The sequence below is a fragment of the Oreochromis aureus genome, linkage group 17 (assembly GCF_013358895.1).
Source record: "Oreochromis aureus strain Israel breed Guangdong linkage group 17, ZZ_aureus, whole genome shotgun sequence".
NCBI classification, from domain to species: domain Eukaryota; kingdom Metazoa; phylum Chordata; class Actinopteri; order Cichliformes; family Cichlidae; genus Oreochromis; species Oreochromis aureus.
The window spans coordinates 22187212-22213988 of record NC_052958.1 but is presented as its reverse complement, the minus strand read 5'-3'; the positions used below and the strand labels follow the sequence as shown (position 1 = coordinate 22213988).

The following is a 26777-nucleotide window of genomic DNA, read 5'->3' as shown; positions in this document are numbered from 1 at the left end:
GAAACCGTTCGGTGCCGGCCTGTCACAGCCAACGGCTCATCTGGCCGCTGCCGCTTTGCTTTGTTCGCAGTGAAACCCAACCAGCTGCTGTGTTTAAAGGCTGCTGGGCAGGTTTTCAGTTCAAGCTTTTGTCTTGTCTGAATGGGATTACGTGGAGAGGCCCAGCAGCTCCGTTTTTGGGTCAGTTTTTCATTCAGAAACATGAAGTTACAGGATGTGACGGTACTTTCCTTTTATGGCTCACCTGTGTGTCAGTTTACTCATCACACTGACTCACAGTGAACTGCTATCCCAAATATCCAGTTAATTGATGGGAATTAATGTATAAGCCTTAAAGCTGAGGGCGAAAAATCAACTAGGCTAGTGTGTGATCAGTGGGCTTCTTTTCATCTTTCAGTCAATTAAAACACATCAAAGTGTGACTATATGCACTGTAAGTACTGTACACTGTACTACACACGAGTCCGTCACATAGAAATTGGTCAACAGGGTGTTCGAGGCAACCAGAGATTCCAGGAATAAATATGAAGCTGCAAGAATAATCCGACTTTCCTTTCTTTTGGCTTTGTTCTAGCTTCTTCTTATCACAGCTCCTTTGCTGTACGATCACTCACACCTACAATTTGTTTCCAGGAAAATTGAGCTGCTCACGAACTCAAAGTAACGTCTGAGTGAGCTCCCTCTGTGAAGACTTTCAGGGTCCAGTTACAGTTTTCAAACTTCAGAGGTTTTAACTCCAGCTGTGAGTTTTCCATCAGCCTCTCTGGATCTGCTGATGTTCGATTTCAGTTTAGCCCTGAGTCTCAGGATAAAGGGGTCTGTTCTGCTCTCCATCCCCGCCTGGGCTGTGGGGGGAGGTGGTGGAGATTGAGGTGTGGGATCTGGGTGGAGGAAAGAGAGGCTGTCCAGCTGTGATGGTAATTAAGGCAAACAAAGAGGAGAATTAGCTGCACAGCAGGAAGCCCCGCCTTCCTCATAACACCTCCACATGTGTGCTTCATGTGAGGAAGACATGGTTTTTAGAGCTGTCGGACTCTGAGAGAGCACATTAAAACAGTTTTTCTTTCACAAAGCAGCCTGAAACCTCAAAAAGTACTGCAAAAAACGACTGATTATTCAGAAAAAGAAACTGTTTAATCAGGGTTTGATGGTATTGTTCGTGATTTAATCGGCTTTGGTAGAGTTTCTGATCTCAATCTTCAGCCCAACATTGCTGCAGAGGTGAGTCGACCTGGACTAAACCTGACGAGCACTAAAAACAGTGGAAAACTTTAACGATGAGAACAGCTACCTAAAAATAACAGAGGACACAATCACACACTGCATTATATTATATTACCAGAAACTTTTTAAAAAGTAGTATATTTAGATTTGGTACATGGTGTCACCCCGAGTATCACTTTTTCCTCATATTGAGGCTTTACCAAAGAGAGAGAGTGAAAAAGTTCAGCTTATTTGGACTGATGAAGAATATTCTGTCTGAGAGGCTGGAAATCAAATACCAGCCACCTGCCTGCAAACTGTGGTTTCTACAGGCCTTCAGATCTGCTGACAGAGATCACACATCCAAATATTTCAGGGACGTCCAGCATCCATCATTCTGTTAATGTGAGCTCCACTCCCAAGAGTCTGCGTTCACTCAGCCGTACTACCAGATATTTACAATAAAACATCTGAAGGACGTAGCTTCAGTGGTTTCTAGATAATAGTATTTATCTGGAGCGGAGATGTTCAGGTGTTTTTTTTTTGTTTTTTTTTTAGTTTTAACTTTCATAGTTTAAATGAGTTGCTTCCTGCACATGGCAGCTTTTAGCTCCTGCTGGCTCGTCATACATCCTGATCGTTGTTATTGGCCGTTGATAAGTCAGAGCAGGAACAATAATTGAACAGAGTTTATTTTGACTCAGTTTACTGTCGAGTTCTGTGACTGATGTTGTTTATTAGAAATCGGTGAGCTGCGCTGTCTCTTTATTATGATGATCCTGTAGTTTATTTAGAAACCACTGCACAGATTAATAATAGATAACAGCCAGTAGTTTGTGGACAGCAGTGGAGGATGATGTAATGCAGGGAGGGAGGGAAGATGATGTTTAGGTTCTCTAAACTTTGTACTGCGTGACCATCATTGTCTCATTTCATGAAAATGATGGTTTAAAATGAAAAAGTCAAAACTTGTAGGTTATGTTGCTGTGTGTAAAAATCCATCTTTTACTGCACAGCTGAGAGCTGTGCTGGTTCTGCAGTAGTTTGTGGAAAACGATGAGGTGCATGTGTGATGTGTGAATTTCACTTGTCTCTCCATGTGTGGGCACGCTGTTTAGTGTGGAGTGATTAGTGTTTCTGTGTTTGTGATGGTCGTTTTTCTGTGTCTTCAGCTTCATGTACTGGACGGACTGGGGCGAGATCCCAAAGATTGAGCGGGCGGGGATGGACGGGACAAATCGCTCCATGATCATCGATAAGGAGATCTACTGGCCCAACGGGTTGACGCTGGACTACAGCCAGCAGAAACTGTACTGGGCCGACGCCAAGCACAGCTTCATCCACCGATCCAACCTGGACGGCTCCTTCAGGTACATGCAACGCCACCTTTAGGATTTCTGAAGCTGGGTGATGAGTTTTTTCAAAACTGTAACATGCCGTGTGTTTTCAGGGAGGTGGTGGTTAAAGGGGAGCTGCCTCACCCGTTTGCCCTCACTCTGTTTGAGGACACGCTCTTCTGGACTGACTGGACCACCCACTCCATCCACTCATGCAGGAAGCAGACGGGAGGTGGCCAGCGTGTCGTCCACTCCAGCATCTTCTCTCCCATGGACATCCACGTCTTCAGCACCAAGAGACAACCCACTGGTGAGTCCAGACAGTTTCATCCCCCCCGACATGTTTACTGACTCACTCGGGTAAGAATCTGAGCTTTGAAAAGGACAAACCAGGCCTCTCTGCAGATGTGTTTAACAGCTGCGTGTTTCCTCTGTCTTCACTTGTCCTCATCTGTGATCAGACAGTCCTCTTTCAGGCTGTGGAGAGCACAGAGCCCTTCAGGTGTCGAACAGAGGCACATCCTTTATCCAGATGTGAGAATATCCAACATGTGGAGTCTGTGAAGCTCCAGCTGCAGCAAACCTCATCGGATTGATGCACAAATGTTTTTGTTGGCTCGCTGATAAAGAATCTGAAACACAATCAGATTCCTCGTCCTGTGTATTTTTATACTTAGGGTTAAATTATTCACAGGGGAAAAAAAAGCTCTAGAAAATCCTTTAAAAACCCCAATGAGGGTCGAGGTGTTGTGGTTTGTGCAAACAATAGCTTGGCCGTGTTAATTCAAGGCAAACAACAGCAAAGTTTCCTCACTGAGAACATGTGGCACCAATTAAAAAGCCAAACACTGACAGATTTGGTATCACTGCGCTGTGAAAATGCTGTTTAGTCTTCTGTGTTTTGTTCCTAAAAAGTCCTTGATTTGTTGTTGAAAAGTGCACAGGAACCTTGTTAGAGTCCTTAAAACCATTTTCAGTGAAGATGATCTTATTAAAACATAAAAAGATCATTTAAAACAAGCGAGGTCTCTATATGTCCATTTTTTATTTTTATTTTTTTAAGTTGACTTTTATGTATTCAAAATGAAAAACACATTTTTGCTTTTAAATGATTAGAAATGCCAAAAAAATGCTTCTGTTATGTGAAATAACTCGGACACAGTGCTGTAGCCACATGCAGACCACCCAAACACACACTTCTCTGCCTGATGTTTATCCTTTAGTGTCTGATGTAAGAGCTGTCAGCTGGAACACATGAATGATTTCCTGAGTGTCGTGCTGAGGGTAAAGTGCAGTTGTGAGGCTGTAACTTTAAGGTAACTGGATTTTTTTTCTTCTTTTTTTCCTTTCGTGGCAGCAGTGAACACTCCTTGCTCCCTGAACAATGGAGGATGCTCCCACCTCTGCCTCCTCTCACCTGTCAGGCCTTTCTATCGCTGTGCCTGCCCCACCGGGGTCCAGCTGCTGGAGGACGGCAAGACCTGCAGAGATGGTAAGAATGCTCTCCGCCTTCATTGTCTGTCGGTTCCCGACGCACTCTGTCGATTTTTAGTCGTTGTTTGTTTTTCAGGGTTTTCTTTTTTGTTTGTTTCTTTGTTTGTCTTTTACCTGAAGCATTTTAGTCTGGGTTTAATAGTAAAGTCAAAAGTTGGACTTTGACTAATAATAAAACAAAAACTGCAGACAAACATAAGGACAAAGACATTGTGGTAGAGCTCAGCTGCTTTAGATTGCAAAGGTGTTCCTAATAAGGTGGTTGGTGTATATTTAGGTCTATATAATCCAGAGAGTCAGATTAAACTCGCCGACTGTGCAGTTTGGCTTCAGAAACACTCGAATGGAAACAGAAAAAGAGTCCAAATATTTCCTGAAGTGCGTCAGTGAGCAACGTCGACGCTTGCAGATTATCTTTTATTTTCACCCAGAAAAAAGGGAAAAGGCACAAAACGCGCGCTTGTATAACTGTTTACAAGGATCCAGGCCGAGCAGGCAGATTGGATTCATTAGTGTGTTTGAGCTTTGTGTTCCTGCTTGAAGAGAAGCCGGCAGATTCTCTGCTGCCAAACCTCATTAGCTTTTCCTCTAATTTAAAAACTCCTGATAACGTGCTCGCTCCCACTCTCCACCACCTCCTCCTTCTCTTCTTCATCGTAGACATGTACAAGCAGAAGGTGGTGCTGGGCTGACCTGTTGTTGCTATGGTAATCCGCCTCCATGAGCGGGGCCGGCCGTTTGAACGGCAGCCCAACGTTTCCCCGCCCTCTGCCTCCTTTTATTTACATTTTCGGGTTCAGTAACCCTCGCCTGCAGAGCAATGGGAGTTTTGAAGGCGGGGAGGCCTTTGTGAGAGACGGGATCACATGATCCCCTTGCAGACAATGCCCCCTTTCACTGCTGGGGTTTAACCATTTCAGCCAAGGGGGGTGAGCTAAAGGGTCGATGTTTGTTACTTCTCTGCATGTTAAAGAAATGAAGTCAGGTGTTATATCAGGACTGCAAGTAAAAGTCCTTCACACAGAGCCCCGGGGTTCATTTCTGCTGTGCATGTTTTTAATTAGCTATGTGCTAACAGAAAGAAAATCCTCACCAGGTGGATTCAGACCTGCAGTCATTCCCCTTCAGGGTTTACACTGCTCTTTATATGTAAGATATCAAAACCTTCAAATATCTTTTACATTTCTTTTAACTTTAAAGAAGGTAGACATGATGGTCTCAAACAAGGCTAAAGACTTTCACTGGACAGTTTTTACATTTCAGTTTTACTCAAGACCAAAATGATCACACTTAGTTTTAGTTCTCTGCAATATTCAAGGTCTAAACTTGGTCCAGAGTGGATGGATTTTGCATGGATCATATTTTCAGCTGTGGGCGGATTATCCAACAGCTTCATACTTGTTGAAAGCTGAGATGGAAAAATGGTTCAGGCTGCCACTGTAATGTGTTATTGTTACGACACCATAGATGGTCTATAAAATTATCAGTAAATATGTTGATAATTGCTGATCTGTATTTTTATGAATACTGCAGTAGCCTAGGTGAAACTTTAATGCTGTGATATCTTCATTTCTTTGAATCGGCATCTTTTTAAAGGTGATGCAGTAGTGTGTCTTTTATTTTAGGCTAAATCTGTAAAAAGGACCACTGCAGACTCATGTCTGGATACCTGAGGTAAATTATAGGAGCAGGAAGCAGGAAAGGATTCAGAGGGATGAACCACTGAGCTGTTACGACCGTTTCTGTTCAGAGTGTATGACAGCTGTATTTGTGTTGATGTCTGTGGCCGTCTTGTCAGGATAACTCTGGATTTTTAATCCCAGTGAGATGTCTACTAAAAGGATAAATTAAAATTTTGTAAATAAACTTTGAGTGATGATGTTCTTACCCTGTTTCTACCTTTGTGTTCCTCCTCAGGTGCGACGGAGATGCTGCTTCTGGCCCGGCGAACCGACCTGAGGCGAATCTCTCTTGACATGCCGGACTTCACTGACATCATCCTGCAGGTGGACAACATCCGTCACGCCATTGCAATTGATTATGACCCGGTGGACGGGTACGTCTACTGGACCGATGACGACGTGAAGGCCATCCGCCGCTCCCTTCTGGATGGCAGCGACGCTCAGTTCGTGGTCACATCTCAGGTGGACCACCCTGACGGCATCGCCGTCGACTGGATCGCCCGGAACCTCTACTGGACCGACACTGGGACTGACCGCATTGAGGTGACCCGGCTCAATGGTACCATGCGCAAGATCCTGATCTCTGAGGACCTGGATGAGCCCAGAGCCATCGTTCTAGACCCCGTGGCTGGGTGAGTCTAACATCTGGAAGAAAATAAAGAGTTTTATGATCTGAATAAAGGCACAAAATATTTATAAACATATGTCAGGATTTTCAAAATTCTTAGATGAGGCTTCAATCAAAGATTTCAAAGATCTGAATCTCATATTTGGAGTGATTCCAAACAAAACTTCAGAGTCGGAAGTTTAATTCTGTGAAATCATTTTAAAACGTTCTTTGTAGAAATTCAGGTGTTTTTGACTCCTTTAAACCAACAAGGTCAGGTTAAAGTTTTTTTTCCCCTCCTGTTTTTCAGGTACATGTACTGGACCGACTGGGGTGATGTGCCGAAGATCGAGCGGGCCGACCTCGATGGGCTGGAGAGAGTGGTGATGGTGAACACGTCTTTGGGTTGGCCCAATGGCCTCGCACTCGACTACGAAGAACGCAAAATCTACTGGGGAGATGCCAAGACGGACAAGATCGAGGTTTGTGCTTGAGCTCCAGATTTTACTCTGATGTCCAGAATATATTTCTTTAGTCTTGGTGTCCTGATGGTTCTCTGATCTGCTGTTCTTAAAAGTCAGCCTTTATGATTTCAATCTTTTGTCAATTTTAAACAGGGTGGTGGAAACCGTTTTCAGACAGGTTCTCTTTTTAGTTTTTGTCACCACAGAGCCTCAAGTTTTCTTATAGGGTCACTCGAAACGCCACCAGCTGTCCTGTATGTAAAATAATCTGTGTGTTGGAGGCAGGCAGGTCAAGCAAAGATGTGAAAGACAAGGATATTGACTATGGACTGTTAGATCAATCCAGCCTTGTAGTTAGCAGTTGTTCTTCAGTTCTGTTAGTTAATCTTGGCTGGTAAACAGCTTGTAGGTACATTACTGCTTCCTGTTGGTGGTAATGGTGCTTCACATGCAGGCACAGGTAAAACACGAGGAACATGGATTTCAGGTTAAACAGTTGCATAAATATTTCAATCATTGTGAAATTATGATGAAATTAGGATTCCTGTTTGTGGTGTTGTAGACCTGAACATAAAATGACAGTGAAGTCGTTCTTCTCCTGACTCAACACTCATTTTGGGCTGGGTTTTTTTTTTTTTTTTTTTTTTTTTTTTTTTTTTGAAGCATCATTATAAATTAATTTATAGAAATTGAGAATTTCAATAATTTCAACCCGTCCAAAAAAATCTAACATCAGATTCTGCCATTAAGCCTGATTTTTGGTGATAGTTTAGTAACTTTTGTGCTGATGAGGCCCAACATTCAAACCACCACAGCTGAACCGAACATGAAATCACCCTAAACTTGTGACGGTGAGCGGCTCGTTAAAGGAACAGTACAAGCAAATATCTGCAGAATAACCTTCACTGATTGCCCTTTTAAATAATCTGGTGCTGACTTTATTTTCTCCTAAAAACATTCAGAGCATAAAAAAAGCACTAGAGTGAACAATAAGCATTAAAATGGTTTACAGTTTTATTTTCAAATGGCTGCCTGAAGGTTTGCTGATGTTTCAATGCTTTTTTTTTTTGTTTGTTTGTTTTTGTTTTTGTTCCTGTGAGAGGAAACGTTGGAACTGGACGGTCTCTTCAGCTCTCTGTTCGTCGCAGAGCTGTGAAACTTTGTGCTCATGGCAGCTGTGCTCCGTGTCGACCGTCCAGCTGGGTCTGAAAGTAAAAGTCTGATCTCTTTCTCTCTGTGGTTTGCGTCCTCACGCCATGCTGTCATGTTTGTAGCTGATTTTATGTCTCTGGTTTTCATCTGACCCCACCTGAACCCCTTCTTAAACCCCCTCAGAGATGGGGTTGATGGCAGTGCCCCGGCAGAGGGGCCTCTGCACCCCCCGGTTTCTCCGAGGACCTAGCTTTTGCGGTGAGATCCCACATCTGGTTCCGATTGCGGCCTGCACTCCAGCTGCGGTCGCCTCTGTTTAGAATAGACCCAGAATCTGAAACCGTCGCCGCGCTGCGGTCTCAACTCCCAAACCAGCGGAGACCTTTTGGCTGAGGCCATCGGGCTGAGGATGGAAACTTCGTCTTATATTTATACACCACGTTCCTCCGAGGCCCAGTGTGTGGAGATGTTTTTGAAAGATGGCAGCCGGCCACACAGGGGCTGTTCTGGGAGCAGCGAATCGCGTTGCTCCACGCTGCGCTGATAGGTGGAAGGACGCTATACAGATTACAGGCCTCACTGTTTTTTCTTTTCTGCAAATTCCTCACATATTTGTCTCTGTTGACACTTTGAGCCTCTCTGCATGTTTCAGAAATGATCTTATCGAGTTGAACTCCTCTTCATGTGTTCGCCTGTTTCACCAACACTGCTGCAGTTAAAAAAGAATCGCCTTTAAAAATGAGTCTTGGGTTTGATGTTTTATTTTTTTTCCTCTCACTTTAATCTTTGTGCTTTGGTTTGTTGGCTCAGGAAAGTGTAAAGCTTTTATTTTTTATGATTTAATTACACAAAGAACTTTTAAGAGTGTGTATAAGAGAATACAGGAAAAAACTGCATTTACCTGCACATACAGCTCAGAAGTTTACTCATATTAAAAAAAACAATAACTGGGTTAGGTGAAATTTTCTCTGATAAAATATTTAGCTTAAGGATAAACACTTGAAACAGCTAAGTTATGAGTATGTTGGTTAAATTAGTGATTTAAAAGTAAAAGAGAAACGATTAGAAACAGTTGAAGAACCTAAATATTTAACTAATAGTAACAAATAGTTGGCTTTTGAATGTTAAATGTGCTGGATAAAAAGTTTAATTTATCTAATTTAACAAATGACTAGCTTAAAGTAAGCTAAAGGAGCTGAAGACAAGTGGCTTAGTGTAGTATATCTTTTTATTTTCAAATAGCTGTACAACACTTTGAAAGCGCTTAAGCGCTGAAATAACAATAATAATAATAAAGTGTTAAATAATATTATTGTTATTATTAAAAAGTTAAAATATTGATGTATACATGAACAGATGAATCGTTAAAGTCACAGATGGTTGAAATGTTAAACTAAAAGTAAAAAAGTCATTTAGGTTGTTGGCTAAGTGTAATGAATGGCTAAAATGAGCGGTGTTGAGGGTCCACATGGTTTCTGCAGTGACTCAGTCCTTATGCATCATGTTTGGTGGTGCTGATGGAGGTGTGTTGGAGCTCCTCTGATGGTGCGTCAGTGTGTGGAGGCTGTAACGTGAATTCAGTCTTTGTTTTAATCGATTGCAGCTTCATGTGTGAGTTTTTCTGTGCTTGTGTCCCGTGGAGTGGGTCTTTACAGCGCTCTGTCCTGCTGTTTGTCGAAGTGAGATGTCAAATTTTGTGTGAGAGCAGAAGAAGAGGAGGAAATGTGGCGCCCATATGCTGCTGTTGTTTGTTTGCTCCGGCTGTTGCTTCTAATTAGTGGCTCTGCGATGTGCTGCCAGGACGCCTGAGCCCTTATGAGCGTACTCGGTATCCACAGTGAGTCTGCCCAGCCCCCCATCTGTGCAGCACTGGCTGGAGGAAATGTTCTGTGAGGGACCTGGTCTGTCCTCTGCTCATCCCTTTGTTTTACAGGAACTTGGCGACTACATTGATTTTCAGTTTATAGTTTGATGCTGGTTTAAACATGCTGAAAATACGGCAACCTGCTTTGGAAGCAGGTTTATAAACTCTTCCTGCTGGTGTCAGCACTTTAATACAGCAAACATCAAACTCTTATTCAAACCATAACATTTAATTTTTTTAATTTTATCCCCATTTTTTTTTTCTTCCTCCTTTTCATCTTCTCCTTATTTTGTTTATATCTTCATTTTATTCTTTACTCTTTCTTATCTTCTGATTTGGAGGTTGGCTTCCTCTTTTTATTCTCACTTCTTCCTTTTTGTCTTTACTTTCTTATTCCGTCTTTCCAGTTATTGTCTTTGTTTTCATACTCTTCCTTATATTTCTTCTCTTTATTATGCTCTTCCCCTGATGTCTTCCCCCTTTTTCATTCCTTCAGACTAAAATTTCTCACCTTGTGTTTTCAGGTGATGAACATGGATGGGACGGGGCGACGGGTGCTGGTGGAGGACAAGCTTCCTCACATCTTTGGCTTCACCCTGCTTGGAGACTACATCTATTGGACAGATTGGCAGCGGCGCAGCATCGAGCGCGTGCACAAACGCACCGCAGTGAGAGAGTTCATCATCGACCAGCTACCCGACCTCATGGGCCTCAAAGCCACGAATGTACACGAAGCCTTTGGTGAGTCCAGCTGATGATGGTCTGGTCTCCAGCAAATAAACCTCCCCATTTTCTCCCAGGATGCTAACTTTCTGCTTCACCTGCTCAGGTACGAACCCGTGTGCGGATGATAATGGCGGCTGCAGTCACCTCTGTCTGTACAAGCCTCAGGGCGTGCAGTGTGGCTGTCCCATCGGCCTGGAGCTTATTGCCGACATGAAGACATGCATCGTCCCCGAGGCCTTCCTGCTCTTCTCTCGTCACACAGACATCCGCCGGATCTCCCTGGAGACCAACAGCAACAATGTGGCCATCCCGCTCACTGGTGTCAAGGAGGCTTCAGCACTCGACTTTGACGTCACCGACAATCGCATCTACTGGACCGACATCACTCTGAAGGTGGGACTCATTTTCACATACTTGTTTTTAGTCGTCCTCAGTTTTTTTTTTCTTTCTTCCTCACGTTGTCTGAATCTTTTCTTCTGTCAGTTTGTTTTTTTCTTCAGTCTCTCTAACAGCAGAACCTTGGTTGTGAACTAGGGGTGGGTTTTAATAATCAGTTTTCAGATTGAAATAAATTTTAGCGTGAATAAAGCAATATCGATTCATTAAATCCTGAATCGATTTCTAAATATAAATGTATTTTGCAGAAACGCCAGAATCTGAGGTTAAAGCTCATAAAACTATTTCAACAACCACCAAACAGCTAAAACGGCAAATGAGAGCAGGTAAACGAATTCCACACAAAGACGTAAACACAGAGCGCGGACCCTGCGCCACAGAATGTGTGAGATGTCGGCTTTCTCACCCGACGCCATGTACATGGACACGCCGTCGGTGCCAAAAAAAGACAGATCACTGATTCTGAAGCTGCAGGTTTTCTCTCTCTCCAACCAAAATTCACTGACCCAGCAGCAAAAGAAGATCAAAACTACGCTTCATATTTGATGAACATTGTCATAAATTCCCTCTTACTTTTGCTGTTTTGCTTCCACCATGATAAAAATCGCACTTCCTGCCCAGTTCTCCCTAATTGTACTTCAAGAACAGTTTCCCATCTCAAATCACTGTTTTCTGTATTATTTGCTTGCTTATTACGCACTAGTCTACCGTTGTTTACAGTGCTGTCGGTCACTTCTTTGTTTTGTTTTGTTTTCCAAAAATGACCTCCAACAAGAAAGCCTCATTTCTGCTTTTTAATAACAAAGAAATTAAAACTTTTACAAATTCTGCCAAACTGCAAAACGCTTGGCCGTGTCTCTTAATAAAACCTCTGTAACTTTGCTCTGCTTCAGTAGCATCAGGTAATGTCCATATGTTGATTCTTGGTTTTCTTCAGTTTTTGATCTACAGCAGAATATTTTTAAGGTTATCTGCGATAAAAAGCGAGGCCAGGAAAATCTCCTTCATGTTTTTCTGTGTTTTATCCTCATTTACTTTGACACAAAGGCATCTGCTGCGATGTTTACAGCTCTGATGAAGTCTCACAAGTGTCAGTACTGATAAATGATATTTCTGGCTGTCTGAGTCAAAATTGAATCAAATCAATTCTAGAAATCAGTGAGGATACCCAGGCCTATTGTGAACTGCTGTTGTTTATCCAGTCTTTACTTTGACCTTTGACCTGTGCAGACCATCAGCCGGGCCTTCATGAACGGCAGCGCTCTGGAGCACGTGGTGGAGTTTGGTCTGGATTATCCGGAGGGGATGGCGGTGGACTGGCTGGGGAAGAACCTATACTGGGCTGACACTGGCACGAACCGCATCGAGGTAGCCAAACTGGACGGGCAGCACCGGCAGGTTCTGGTCTGGAAGGATCTGGACAGTCCCCGAGCTCTGGCTCTGGATCCAGCCGAAGGGTGAGAACCGCAGGAAGCGGTCTACAGGTCATGATGGTGGGTGTGGTCTGTGCTGACCTGTCTCCTCTCTGCAGGTACATGTACTGGACAGAGTGGGGCGGGAAGCCGAAGATCGACCGAGCGGCCATGGACGGGACGGGACGGATCACGCTGGTGGCCGACGTGGGACGAGCCAACGGACTCACCATCGACTACGCAGAGCGCCGCCTGTACTGGACTGACCTGGACACAACGTTGATCGAGTCCTCCAACATGCTGGGTAATCTCTCAATCTCATAACTGCCAACCTAACCATTCAGCTCATGTTAGAGCAGCAGAGCACACTTCGTGTTGTGTGATATTAAAATGATAGAAAGCATCAAAGTTTTTACTACTTTGTTCGTACCCTTTAGGTCTCGACCGTGAGGTGATTGCCGACGACCTCCCTCACCCGTTCGGTCTCACCCAGTATCAAGACTACATCTACTGGACGGACTGGAGCCAGCGCAGCATTGAGCGTGCCAACAAGACCAGCGGGCAGAACCGCACCATCATCCAAGGTCACCTGGATTACGTCATGGACATCTTGGTGTTTCACTCGTCCAGACAAGGCGGCTGGAACGCCTGTGCCTCCACCAACGGTCACTGCTCCCACCTCTGCCTTGCTGTCCCTGTCAGCAGCTTTGTCTGCGGCTGCCCCGCCCACTTCTCCCTCAACTATGACAACAAGACCTGCAGCGGTGAGAAGATGCTTACACTCCCGCATGTATACAAACATCATACAGAGTTATTTTAACACCTAGATTGAGAGAAATAAAATAACCGAAACAGCAAGCGTCATCTTTGACTTCTGTATGGTGGCCTTTATGGGACATCTCAGACTCAGCTGAAGTTTGAGCTTGATAGCTTGAGCTATTTTTGTTTACTGTTTCTGCCCCACAGAAGCTTTAAGAATTTTGTCTGACGTGTTTCTGTCTTTCAGCTCCCACATCCTTCCTGCTCTTCAGCCAGAAGACAGCGATCAACCGCATGGTGATTGACGAGCAGCAGAGCCCTGATATCATCCTGCCCATCCACAACCTGAGGAACGTTCGCGCCATCGACTACGACCCGCTGGACAAGCAGCTGTACTGGATCGACTCCAAGCAAAATGTCATCCGCCGTGCTCAGGAGGACGGGAACCAGGTACTGCATCCATTGGAAAAACTGGAACCACTGCCGGTCCCTGGAGAAGTCAGTTTGACCTTCATACTGTTTTAAGCGCTGTTTCAGGCCCAGAAAAGTCCAGATTTATTTCCTTTTAATATTAACAATTTAATTTTAACATTTGTGATTCTTCCTAACCTGATGAGTTCACCACATTTAAACAGAAACGGAGACAGTTTACATCCACTACGAGAAACAAGCTAACGACTAAATCTGGCTTTTGTTAAGCATTTTTTTTGTATAATCAGCTCTGAGCATCATGGGATATATTGTAGTTTCAGTAAACTGCAACAGTTTAATGTCTTGACATTTTTCATGAATCTTAGACTTTGAAGGTAAACAGAGAGATGAGACAGAAACCTTAAACCTGCAGTTTTCTCAGGGGAGTTCAAGTCGTTCCTAAATAAACATCGCAAACGACCTTAGTGACAGCATCTATAGAGAGGAGGGCCATGTGTGAGCATGTGCAAACGATATGTCGCCGCTTTGATGTTGTTCTTGATGGAGGGTGTTTCTGGTGTCGTTTTGGAGCGTGTGTGTGTGGGCAGTAAAAAAAAAAAAACCTTCATTTGTCTCTTACAGATTAAACATTTCAAACTGCCCGCTTTTGGTTTGTTTTTCCAGAGCATGACAGTGGTGTTGGGCTCTCTGGGCGGACACAGTCAGGGTCTGCAGCTGTACGATCTCAGCATCGACATCTACAGCCGCTTCATCTACTGGACCAGCGAGGTCACCAACGTCATCAACGTCACCCGCATCGATGGCAGCAGAGTCGGTGTGGTGCTGCGGGGGGAGCACGACAAGCCGCGGGCCATAGTCGTCAACCCAGAGAGAGGGTCAGTACCACTGAGGCCACACAACAGTAATCCCCATCATTACATCATCATCATCAGGGCACTTTTTTCAGGCCAGTGCACAGAGAAAACACAGGAATTGTTTTCTTCTTTTTATTGAACATTTTCTTAAACACATTTTCCATTTTTAATTTTTTTTCCAATCAAAACAAAAATGACAAACAAAAATAAATGTAAATGCACAACCCTGTCAGCATGGCCGCAGAGGCTCAAAAACACAACGTAATAAATATTATTAAATCCTTTACAAACAACAGTATATTCATATATGAATATAAGTGACGAAAAATACATTTTTTGTTCAAATCTTTGATTTCTTCAGATTCTTGTGTTTTTCTTTGTGTATGAGTTGTATTTTTGTTTCTGGAAAGCATCAGGTCGCAGTGTGATGGACCTGTGCTGTAGGTTTAACACAGAAGTATAAATCAAACCCTGAAGGTTTGTCTCAGGATCAAATATTATGATGTTATCATCCTGCCTAGCAACCACCTAACAACAGACAAAAACACCCAGTATTTGTAGCATGGGCATGTAATGGTAATAAACTGGAACAAATACTGTGGGGTACTTCATCTTCTTTGTTTACACCATCCCAGGCCAGAAAAAAATCGTTATGGAAACTGAAATCTGTTCGGGATTCAACATTAAACAGCTGAGAAACGCTTGAATGACAAACATTAACATGATTCCTGGTTGTAAATCAGCTCTTTCATCCTCCTGTGTTTCTGTAGTTAATCTGATTTAGATCCAGAAAATGTCACCTGACCCACCTGCAGGTCTTCTGTAGGGCGGCGTGTGTGCACTCTGCCTTTAATCGCTCTCTAATTTGTCCTCCATGTTTGTTCTGTCGGGCTGTTGCAGTTCGCCGGCTCTGACTCGCTCGCTCTGAGCCATAATTGTAGGTTAGTTTCAGGCCTTGCGGTCGAGAGATGAAGTCTGCAGATGTTCTGGTTAACTTCAGAGCAGCGAGAGGGAGAACGTGTACAAACATCCAGTCTTTGTCCTCACAGCCGGTACGTTATGTCCCCGCAGGTACATGTACTTCACCAATCTAATGGAGCGCTCCCCGAAGATCGAGCGGGCGGCGCTGGACGGTACAGAGCGTGAGGTACTCTTCTTCAGTGGCCTGGGGAAGCCCGTCGCTTTGGCCATCGATAACGAGGTGGGGAAGCTGTTTTGGGTCGACTCAGACCTGCGCCGCATCGAGAGCAGTGACCTCTCGGGTGAGTTGGGGCTGTCGGGTCCACTTCAGTGTCACCTGTCCAAATATTTTACGGTTTACTGCAGATCGACCAGAGGCTCAGAGTTCGTCATAAAAACTGAGTTTGGTGTTTTCCAGCTTAGCAGTGATTAAAGGAATTTATTTAAAACTGGAGTTCAGCCTGCTGCACATTCAAATCAAATCTGTTCCTGTGGATTCTGAACTAATGCTCAGCAGTACGAACCTAAACAGGAAGTAAACAAACTTTCATGAATGTCAGAAATCAGCGGAGGTGGGGGTTGGCGTGGAGCCCGGCATTCCTGTGATTCTCCGGTGCCGCTTGCCGGCCGGCAGGAATGTAAACGGTTCAAATGTTTCCTCCTAAAGGAAACTCGGCCCTGCAGATTTTAGCTGCAGGAGGCTGTGAATCCTTTTTCCCTTTTTCTCTTGTGAATTTTGTGCCTCTGGGACTCCGCCTTGATGAGCAGATTTTCTGGCTGTTGACCTCGGTGTATCGCTCTCCATCCTCCCGCCTCCCCTCTGCCTCACCCCTCAGTTTCTCTCCCGTTTCTTTGCTCCTGAAGTTTTTGCCCTACAACCTTGTTCTTTTTTTTTTTTCTTTTTTTTTTTTTATCCGGCACCTTTTTGAAATGATTTAGGAGCCAATCGCATCGTGATTGCGGACTCGAACATCCTGCAACCCGTGGGCCTGACCGTCTTTGGGAACCACTTGTACTGGATCGACAAACAGCAGCAGATGATCGAACGCATCGACAAGACGACGAGGGAGGGACGTACCAAGATCCAGGCCCGCATCGCCTACCTGAGTGACATCCACGCAGTCCACGAGCTCGACATGAGGGAGTACAGTGAGTCCGCTTTACATGCACGATTTAAACGATTTCCTCAAACTGAAACCACGCTCACCTGAGCTCTGTGATTTCCAGGTAAACATCCGTGTACGTGGGAGAACGGCGGCTGCTCCCACATCTGCATCGTGAAAGGAGACGGGACAACGCGTTGCTCATGTCCTGTTCACCTGGTGCTGCTGCCCGACGAGCTTTCATGTGGAGGTGAAGCATAAAATCATCAGCATTAATAAAGATTGCTCAAAGATTTGAGCAACCCTCCTCTCAGTAAAATAAAATAAAATAAAATAAAATAGATAGATAAGGGCTGTTCGATATAACTATATATCAGATATGAAAATGTCTGTCATTTCATATTAGTCTATTGTTTGTTTTGTGGTGACACAAAATAAACTGTTTACAGCAATATTTTTTCATCGTTTTGATGGTCACTGTAGAATTAATTTCTTAAAGTTCTCTCTTTCTCTTATATTTAATATAACCACACTACGGCCGGACAAGCGATTGTTTTTATGTGTTGTCGTTAACAACGACGATAAAACTACTGTGTGGCTCCGCCCTCCGCATGTTTATTTTCCACATAAACGTTTCACAATAAAGCTGTAGATCCTGTTGAGGTTTTTCAAAATAATGTGAATCACGTAAAAGAGTACGCAGAGTGTTCACAGACGAGAAGCTAAAAAGAGCCGTCAGGTGCTAAAAAGTAAACCTACAAACAGGTTTTCCACTTCACGCAAGTCGAGTTGCCCGAGATTCACAGAATTTACAGAAAATGTAAAATTTTTGTGATATATATCGCTGTCGGGACGATAAATGTCTTATATCAGGATATGATGGTCATATCGCACAGCCCTAATGTAGGTATAGATTGATATGAGATATAGATATATTCATATATTTGAATACAGTTTCAACGTTGACCAGTGTCCGTGTCGTCCTCAGAGCCGCCCACCTGTTCGCCGGAGCAGTTCTCCTGCACGTCCGGCGAGGTGGACTGCATCCCGCAGGCCTGGCGCTGCGATGGTTATGCCGAGTGCGACGACGGCAGCGATGAGGAGGACTGTCCGGTCTGCTCTGACTCAGAGTTCCAGTGCGATAGCCGGCAGTGCATTGAACTGAGCCTTCGCTGCAATGGAGAGATCAACTGCCAGGACAAATCTGACGAGACCAAGTGTGAAGGTGAGCCGGGTAAGACGGAATCTTTGAGGCAGGAACGCCGCAAAGTAAAACTTTAATTCCTCAGCGATTTAATTTTAAAAGCTTGTTTGTGTGTACCTGTGAGAGTGTACAACATTTGTTTGATAATTTCTAAACGCTTCACTCCTGAAATAAAAGTCAAAAAGAGCCACAGTGTTTAAATATCAGTGGCCCGACCACAAACGGCAGCTGTAACAAGTCTGTTGAGCGTCTTTTGACTAAATGTTTGTCTGCAGTTCGGTGTCCCGCTGATCAGTTCACCTGCTTTAACGGCCAGTGTATTGGAAAGCACAAGAAGTGCGACCACAACATGGACTGCATGGACAACTCAGATGAGACGGGCTGCTGTGAGTCTGCAAACACAAACAAACCATCCGAACAGAATTGATCCGGTTTATCTTTTTTAATTTGATCAATTCTGTTTGGACCTGCGGGAACATCTTAGCTGTGGTGCTTCTGTCAGACTTCCAAATCACTGAAACAGAAAAACATCTAATAGTTATGAATAAATACGTACGTGTACTACACCAAGAGTTGGGGTACACACATACCCACACAGGTTTACTGTACACCAAGAGTTAGTACACCTGTGTGTGGCACCAAAGCTGAATCAGTTCATGTCTCCATCTTATATTAGTAAAATAATAACCAGAACTTATATTTCCATATAAAGTAAAAATTAAAAAAAAAATCTTCTGTGATTTCAGATCCAACTGAGGAGCCACCGCCGCCTCCTCACAACACCATCGGCTCCATCGTGGCCGTGGTCATGGCATTGTTTGTGGTGGGCGCCATCTACTTTGTGTGTCAGAGGGTCCTCTGTCCTCAGATGAAGGACGACGGCGAGACGGTCACCAACGACTTCGTGGTTCACGGGCCGTCGTCTGTGCCGCTGGGATACGTGCCGCATCCGAGCTCACTGTCCAGCTCGCTGCCAGGTGATGATGTCATCCTGGGTCACACATGGCAAATTTTCCCGCTGCTCTTCTTAAACTGACCGAAAATCTGAAATTCATGTTTTTAAATAGCTGCTGATGTTTGTGTATAAACCCATCGACAGGTATGTCCAGGGGGAAGTCTGTGATTGGCTCCCTCAGTATCATGGGTGGGAGCAGCGGCCCGCCCTATGATCGCGCTCACGTCACCGGAGCTTCATCCAGCAGCTCATCCAGCACAAAGGGAACTTACTTCCCACCGGTGAGAGACAAACACACGCTTACTCTCCCCGCTTCCTTCTATAGGACTCTACCTGCTGTCCTTAGCTGGATCCATTGATTGGAAGCATGACTGTGCTGTAAATGAGCCTAAACTAGCAAACGCTGCCCCCCACTGTTTGTCTGAGGAACAACTTTCTTTTTTTTAGGTTTTGTTAAAGAATGAAACAATGAAGTTATTTATTTGTTTTCAGTTTGAACTGAATGTAGATTTGGATTCACGCTGATTAAAAAGCAGCTAACGTTGCAGTGTCTGCGTTATTTGAGCTTTCTCTTTTCAAGGCTGCACGTTAAGCCTCTCTCCTCATGGACGCTCTGGTCCTGGGTCAAGTTGGTAAATTTCTCTTATTCTTTTTTGTTCGCAGATCCTGAACCCTCCTCCGTCTCCTGCCACGGTCCGCTCCCAGTACACCGTGGAGTTCGGCTACTCCTCCAACAGCCCCTCAACGCACAGATCCTACAGGTCTGTATGCTTCTGTCTGTCAGGGACTTCCAAACAGCGTCTGCTGCAGTGAATTCCTGAAATCCCTGAAGTGCTCTGGTTGTGTATTCAGAGAATTCCAGAGTAATGGAGCTGGTTTGGAAATGTAATCAGAATTCCTGCCACACATGCGAACGTTTACCCCTCGGAGATGCCTTCAGGGACCCTCGGCCTCTTTTTGTTTGTCAGTTTCTTCACGTGAGACCGAGCGTGTGTTAATGTAGGAGGACGTTTAGATTCTTGTGGAAAGAAGCTGCGTCTGGTGCTTTTTCTCAGCTTGCTGTAAATATTTGTTTTGTTTTTGGGCCACAAACCAAATTGATAATGACAGTAAATTTTAGTAGCAGCTTTAAATGTTTGTCAGATCAGAGCCACAAAGAAACTAAATTGTGAAACCATTTTTCCATTTTCCTCTTAAATCCAACTGAACAAGCAGATTCTTACCGACTGCAGCAGCTAACAGAAACTTTTTCCTTATAGTCAGTCCCAACCTGACTTTCCCCTCAGTGTTGCGAAACTAAATTATGATTGAATGTTGGCTTTTCATTAGAAGTTTAATCAGTTACAAACATCCTAGAAGTGACTTTGTGTGTTTGCTTTGTTGCCACAATAATTCAGAAGATGAACAGAGTCCGACATCTTCAAGTTAAGAATTTATATAAAGTAAAGAGATGCCACGTATGTCCTGGTATTAATGACTTCGTGGAGTTCTTTCTCTCAGGTAGAATGATTGCACAGCATAAACCTTTGAGTTTGAATTCTAAATCGATTTTTGATTTTCTCTAATTCACACAGGCTCAGCTATATGTGAACACCCCTCTCAAATATTTGGTGCAAATTTTAACATTTAATCAGATGCATTTGGTGGCCATTAACAAGCATTTGGCATAATTCTGGCTGATATTCAGCAACTCTTCTTGGTAGATAGTTTATTTAAACCGGTTGGTTTCCAGGCCCGTCTTTTAAGCACAATACACAAAGGGTGGAGGTGTTAGCCTCCTTCATGTAATCCAGAACCGCCGCAATGCTTGACCGTTGGTCCGATGTTCTTCACTCCTCCAAACACACCTTGTATTGTGGCCCAACAGCTCAGTCTGCGTCTCGTCTCTGAAGTTCCGTCCTTCTTGAACGCCTCACAGGGGCATTTAACTCTTTCTCCACAAGTTGGAGCTGTTGCTCTGCTTTTCAAGCATGTAAAACACTATTACAGTGAAAATGTATCCACCATTAACTGCTGAACCATGTTTATGAGTCAGGATGTGACCTTTGACCTCTCTACACCACAGTGAGAGAAGCAGGAAAAAGAAAATGTTTTTTGTTCTCACTCTGCTGTTTGTCTTTTTCAGCTACCGGCCGTATACCTACCGCCACTTTGCCCCTCCCACCACCCCCTGCAGCACCGACGTGTGCGACAGCGACTACACTCCGGGACGCCGGGCGCCGCTCAAGTCCAGCGCCGCCGCCAAGGGCTACACCAGCGACCTCAACTACGACTCAGAGCCTTTCCCGCCACCGCCGACGCCCCGCAGCCAGTACCTGTCGGCGGAGGAGAACTGTGAGAGCTGCCCGCCGTCGCCTTACACCGAGCGCAGCTACTCCCATCACCTCTATCCGCCGCCACCGTCGCCCTGCACGGACTCCTCGTGAGCCAAATCCCCTGTGATCCCCCACCCCCTCCTCACAGCTCCGCCCCCTCACTGTAAATAGCAATTGTGCATATATGAGGTAAAAAACGGGAAAGAGAGACTGATGTAACAGGAGGAGCGAGATGCAGGACGAAAAAGGGAAAAGTGAACCGGGAGCTGCAGAACATTTGTACATTGAAAAGAGAAAAGCATATTTATATATTTTCTATACAGTGTTTACTGATAATGCCATAGAGGTTTGTATTAAGAAATTTGTAAATTTTTTATGAAAAGGTTTTATTAAAATCATCACAAATATAAGTTGCCTTAAACCAGGAGAAAAGAGGCTGAAGGACACAAAGCACACAAATCAATGGGACGTTTAACTTATGATGCCAAATATAAAAAACATCGACAGCTACAGGGACGAGAAGAGCTCTGCCCGGAGGCTCCTCCCACCGCCGCGCTGCTCTGTAGTTACCATGTAAACTGGATGAGGAGCGGCTGGAGAGAATGTGGTACTGGGTCTTTGATTTGAACTTACCTCTCCTTCTTTTACTGAACGGTTCGTCTGTGTGGGTGTGAGTCATGTGTTAGATCGCGAATCCAGGACACTCGGTCTGAGCAATAAGGCACATATTTACCAATAAATCAAACCAGAAGCCACTCTGAGTATCGATGACGCTGCAGGGGTTCAAACAACTGTGGTCTGGTCTCTGAGAGCCCCAGAGACGACACGAGCGTGGATTTTTTTTTTCTGTTGTTTTGTTTGTTTGTTTGTTTGTTTGTTTGTTTTTCTAGGCCCTTTGGCTATGTTCCTGTTTGTCACAAGGTTTTTTTTTTTTTTTTTTTAAGTGTCAAACACTGCAGAGAGTTTTGGCACCAACTCTGCCGCACTGCAAAGTACTACATGAGGCCAAATACAAGCTTCAATGGGAAAACTACAGTCATGACAAGGATTTGACTTGGATGTCCCTGTGAATTACTGCAGCTTTATATTTGCCCTCTAACGACCTGCAGCGCAATACCTGCTATATTTTGCGCTCCGCAAACTTCGTCTAAGGTTCTGCATATTCATTCAGCAAATTTCAGCTCCACGGCTCTCACTGCAAACTGCATGGTGGCGCACCATCAACCTACATGCAGTGCATTGTAAACTACAGGTGTGAGCCCCTGTTACATGTTATTTATAACAAACTCCACTGGCACCTGTCGTGCTCACAGTGACCTCCACGCAGTGCTTGACAAAAAAAAAACTTTTTTTTTTTTCTTCTTATTTTCATGTGTGCGCTCGTGTCTCTCCGGAGCCTCTGTAGACGCGACACAAACACGTTGAGGCAGCATGACTCACATCCCCAAACCCCTCCGTTGGTGTTCAGACAGGATTTAAACCAAAACGTACGCTTGTGTTTTATGTTCTCATTGAAACGTTCTCATGCCCGACTGCAACTGAAGCGAGCCAAAGCTGCACAGTGGACGCAGGAGGCGTTCTTCAGTTTCCACTTCTGTTTTGTTTTTTTTTGTTGTTTTTTTTTCCTCACGTGTGGAGGAAGCAGCGTTCCCCTTCAAGAACACGATGTTGTGCCTGACCAGCTTCATATCCTTTTTTTATGTTGTTACTTTGAGGAAAAACACACAAATGAAATCCAGTGCCCACTAAATGCTATATAGTATTTTTGTACCACATATTGTGTAGATAACGTATTTATAAGCTATATAGAAAATCATTGTAAATCTATCCATTGAATTCTTGCAGTACTTTTCATTCCGTCTTTTTTTATATTGCCTCATTATATTTTTCTACAGAAAATCACTCCAAACTTACGGTGACAATCTCCCATCAGTCCAGTCGAAGAACATATCCAGGTTTTCTTGTCTGTTTAAAGTTGTTCTGATGTTTGAAGGACTGTTGTGCCAAATCTTTTTTTTTTTTTTTTTTTTCTGTCAAACAACGTGGAGGCAGATGTTGGGACCAGAGGAGAAACATGAGACGCTCGTGTCTGTCAGTCTATTCGTGTCTTTGCGCTATGTGTAAACTTCAATCTTTTTTTCATGAATCGTCAGAGAAGTTTTGTTTCCCTTCCTGCTTTTGAGGGAGATGAATAACACCAGCATGAGTTCGAAGACAATCTGATGTTTTACACATTTTTTTTAGTGTTTGTCTTTAGAATAGAATAGAATAGAATTCAGCTTTATTGTCATTGCACATGTCACAGGTACAGGGCAACGAAATGCAGTTTTTAAGACATTTTTCTGGCTTTTTATTCACCTTATTGTCGTCAAGATCCACATACAGGGTGCAAGTGAAAACGTGACATTTTAACATTTTAATCAGAACTCCAAACCACTGGCAAGCAGAAACTTCAGTTCGTCTTGATACTTGCTTGATAATTGTTTTGTGTTGCTTTTCCCCCCCCATCCTTTATTCATGAAAACAAAAACAAAAAAGTATTTAATCTTGGAGTTTGTATAAAAAAAAAAAAAAAAAGATAAAGCCAGGACTTTGAGATTCAGGAGTCTGAAAATGAGGACAAATTTTCAGTCACTGACAAAATTCCGCACGTATCATGTAGCGATAAAGTGATTTTATTCTGATGCGTCCTGTTGAGACTAGCTGAATTTCATATTTCCACTGAAGTGTTCTCATTTCATCACTCGATGTCTTCATGATCTGCAGACAGTAGAAAGTAGAAAGATATTCTGGGGTCAAACTTCTACGGAGCCAGTGAAGTTCAGAGACATGTTACAGTTTAATGACTTCTCAATAAATTAATCTGTGAGAACTGTTTTCTTCCTAATAAACACCCCTGCAATATGTTTTATGTTTAAGATATTTGTACAGATGCTTAGCTGCTACAGACAAAAACAGCTTTTCTGGGTTTAAGGAACTTGATATGATTACGTTCATTTATCATCTGCATATTAGCATTGACGGGGTGGATTATACACTCATCAGTGCAATAACATTACCCAGTACAGTACTTTAATCTCAGATTTTTTTCTTCCCCCTCTGGGACTTGTGGCCCCTTTGCCAGTTTGCTGCTCTTTAAAGATAACAGTTCCTTTTAAGAAACTGTTACACTCCGGTTTTGTCCTATCCTAGTATTTTTAGCTGCCCACTGCCCCCAAACAGTCTCGACATGTGTCCATATCTGTGCGAGAGCTTCTTTGTTCTTTGGTTACAATGATCTGCTCTGGGAGAGGTTCTCATTTGCTCTCTGAGCTTTATCAAACTTTTTTCTGTACAAACCGTTGTAGCTGACTTAAACTGTGTGAAGACGGATAAAGAAAAGATGACTGACACGAATCAAGAACTCATAGTATGAACCCTTGATTTGATAATCTGCAACGGTTCGATCCTCTGTGTTCTCCTCTGATCGGCATTTGCTTCCATGAAGAGTTTTTTGAGCTTATTAAAGTCTTTGTTGTGTCAAGTCTGTGATCTGGGAAGTCAAATGTGAAGAAAATACTGTTAAGAATTACTCAATCTAAAAGCTTGACTGGAATTGGAGTCAAAACTTTTTCATATGATGGCAGGTTTAAGGATTTAAAAGGTACAAAAGAAACATTTGAGGGAATAAATGATGAGTTTACTGATTGGATGAGTCATTTGTCCTGATAAATATTACATGGAATTCCACTTGGTAAATAAAATAATTTGGATAAATCTTGGTTTAAAGAGATGTAGCAGCTCTAGTTTGATTGTTGTATTTGGGAGGAATTTACCAAGAAAACGTCCCTTCTGACTACCGTCAGGCTTTGCAGATCCAGGGACGTTTCTGTGCAGATTGCGAGGAATGTGGATGAAAATGGTTCCAGGAAGTAGAAATGTAAAAAGGTGTTTAAAAAAACCCATTAAAAGCACTTTTGTCAGTTTATTGGCGGGTCGACAGGAAAACTGTCGGGATCTGTTTTGATCTTGTGGTGCTTCATGGAGACGACCAACATTTGGTTCGTCATGTTCGTTTAATTTCCACTAACTGTACGTTTTTTATACGATGACTGCTTTACCTGTAAACCAGATGGACCTGTACAGCCCATCCAGCTGCCACCATAAGCTGTTGTAACTCATCAAATGCTGATTTTTTTTTTTTCTCTTTTTGTTAAATATAAAGTGAGTGAACTCTGCATCTGTGTCCTGATTCATGTTTAGTAGGCAGAAATGCCAAAAACATGGTTATTTAGATTTCACAATACATCAAAATATGAGAAGGTACCAATAAATCAGATTTAAGGCATTTGTCTTTAGTTTTAGTATTTTTTGCATCCTTAGCCTGATCATTAAGAACAGAAATAAAAACAAAAAAACAAAAACTTTTATTGTGTTTAAAAGAAAATGGGAATACAACTGTCTACTGTAAGAAATGATAATCTGTGTATGCCAATTAGGCTGCAGGCTGTGTGACATCAACTTTTGAAGTTTGAAACATCAACTGCAGCTCTTCATCATTCCACAGGGTGGAGCTGTAGCACAAAACAACCACATAACCACTTCCCATAGTTCAAAGTCACTGAAGCAGTGAACTAATGGGAACACCAAGTCAGTTGTGGAGAGAAGGCAGGGCGGACATGATAACTTTTAGTATTGAGTACATTTCAAGTCCACAGTGGAATAAATCGCTGACAATCCTGAATACTTCAGTAAAAAAAATGTTGAATCCCTGCTGAAACAAGAGTCTCTGTGTATTGATGAACATTCATGTATTTCTGAAATATCAGATGACTTAAAACATGGATGCTGTCATGCTATATCTCAATGAAACTACCAACAACAGCAGTTATCTACACATCAATGCAGACACATGGTTACCAGAAGCTTCTGGCTGATCTAATTGGCTGACCATTGTTTGTCATCAGTCTCCATTCATTGCTTTACTGTGAAAAACAGCCAGTGAGGAGGAGCTTTACTTTAATACCAAATGTATTTAGCACAATACTGAAATTCGCATGGACTAAATTGAACCCTATACTGACCTCAAATCCTCTAGTGTGGACTTTTCACAAAATCAGACAGCTGCTTAATATCTGGACTCCACGTCCAGATGTTTCAGATGGGAGGGGCTGGACTTTAGAGCTGAGACCAGAGCAGCACAGCTGATATCTAAAAAACCTGAAGTCCCATGGTCTGAATGAAGAATACAATATTTAGGTGAATCACTTCTGTGGCCACAGGTGTATAAAATCAGCACCTGGGCATGCAGACTGCTGCTACAAACATCTGTGAAAGAACGACTCGCTCTCAGGTGCTCAGTGAACTCCAGCGTGGTACCGTGATAGGATGTCACCTGTGCAACAGGTCCAGTCAGGAAATTTTCTCGGTCTCTTGTGCATGTTACTGTTATTGGGCAGTAACATGCCCAACATGTTCAAAAGATTGGTCTGTAACACACCCATACATTTGTAGAAAAACAATGGGACAGACAGTGAATAAACTAAATTATTTGCTGATGATGTAATTTTGTTTATTACAAAATCAAACTGGTTACAGCATTCTCACATTATCAGTGTATACAGTGAAAAAAACTAAAGCAGCAACATTCTTAGTGAAAATAAATGAACCCAATTTATGAAGTATTACAGTTTCATGTGTGAGAACAATTTACATTTTGATACAGGTTTTTCCAAATGCAGACCTTGTTGACTCTTTAATTTCTCTTTGATGAAATTATGGACTTAATTGGTAGATGGAGATCTATCTACTGTAACTGGGAAACTAAACAAAGAGTCGTTATAACAGAGAAAATATTCTGGAGCTTAGAAAAGAAACTA

At 43.2% G+C, this 26777-nt stretch overlaps 1 protein-coding gene across 4 annotated transcripts in view; it reads left to right on the top strand.

Annotated features, from left to right (window-relative positions):
• lrp6 (low density lipoprotein receptor-related protein 6) overlaps positions 1 to 25136 on the top strand; it is a 42685-nt gene extending 17549 nt beyond the window's left edge. Inside the window, exons 3-23 of one of the 4 annotated variants that reach the window (XM_031736859.2) lie at positions 2376 to 2573; positions 2654 to 2850; positions 3901 to 4032; positions 5952 to 6348; positions 6634 to 6805; positions 10328 to 10544; positions 10633 to 10922; positions 12156 to 12382; positions 12457 to 12641; positions 12775 to 13101; positions 13344 to 13546; positions 14192 to 14403; positions 15454 to 15644; positions 16282 to 16491; positions 16570 to 16695; positions 17434 to 17670; positions 17925 to 18035; positions 18396 to 18626; positions 18749 to 18885; positions 19268 to 19365; positions 20730 to 25136. In XM_031736859.2, the coding sequence (XP_031592719.1) occupies positions 2376 to 2573; positions 2654 to 2850; positions 3901 to 4032; positions 5952 to 6348; positions 6634 to 6805; positions 10328 to 10544; positions 10633 to 10922; positions 12156 to 12382; positions 12457 to 12641; positions 12775 to 13101; positions 13344 to 13546; positions 14192 to 14403; positions 15454 to 15644; positions 16282 to 16491; positions 16570 to 16695; positions 17434 to 17670; positions 17925 to 18035; positions 18396 to 18626; positions 18749 to 18885; positions 19268 to 19365; positions 20730 to 21030 (4399 nt within the window). In that variant the 3' untranslated portion in view covers positions 21031 to 25136. Of the gene's footprint in view, positions 1 to 2375; positions 2574 to 2653; positions 2851 to 3897; positions 4033 to 5951; positions 6349 to 6633; positions 6806 to 10327; positions 10545 to 10632; positions 10923 to 12155; positions 12383 to 12456; positions 12642 to 12774; positions 13102 to 13343; positions 13547 to 14191; positions 14404 to 15453; positions 15645 to 16281; positions 16492 to 16569; positions 16696 to 17433; positions 17680 to 17924; positions 18036 to 18395; positions 18627 to 18748; positions 18886 to 19267; positions 19366 to 20729 lie in introns of all 4 variants that reach the window. The other 3 variants (XM_039600871.1, XM_031736858.2, XM_039600870.1) reach the window with 3 other exon arrangements.
• The last annotated feature ends 1641 nt before the right edge of the window (positions 25137 to 26777 follow it).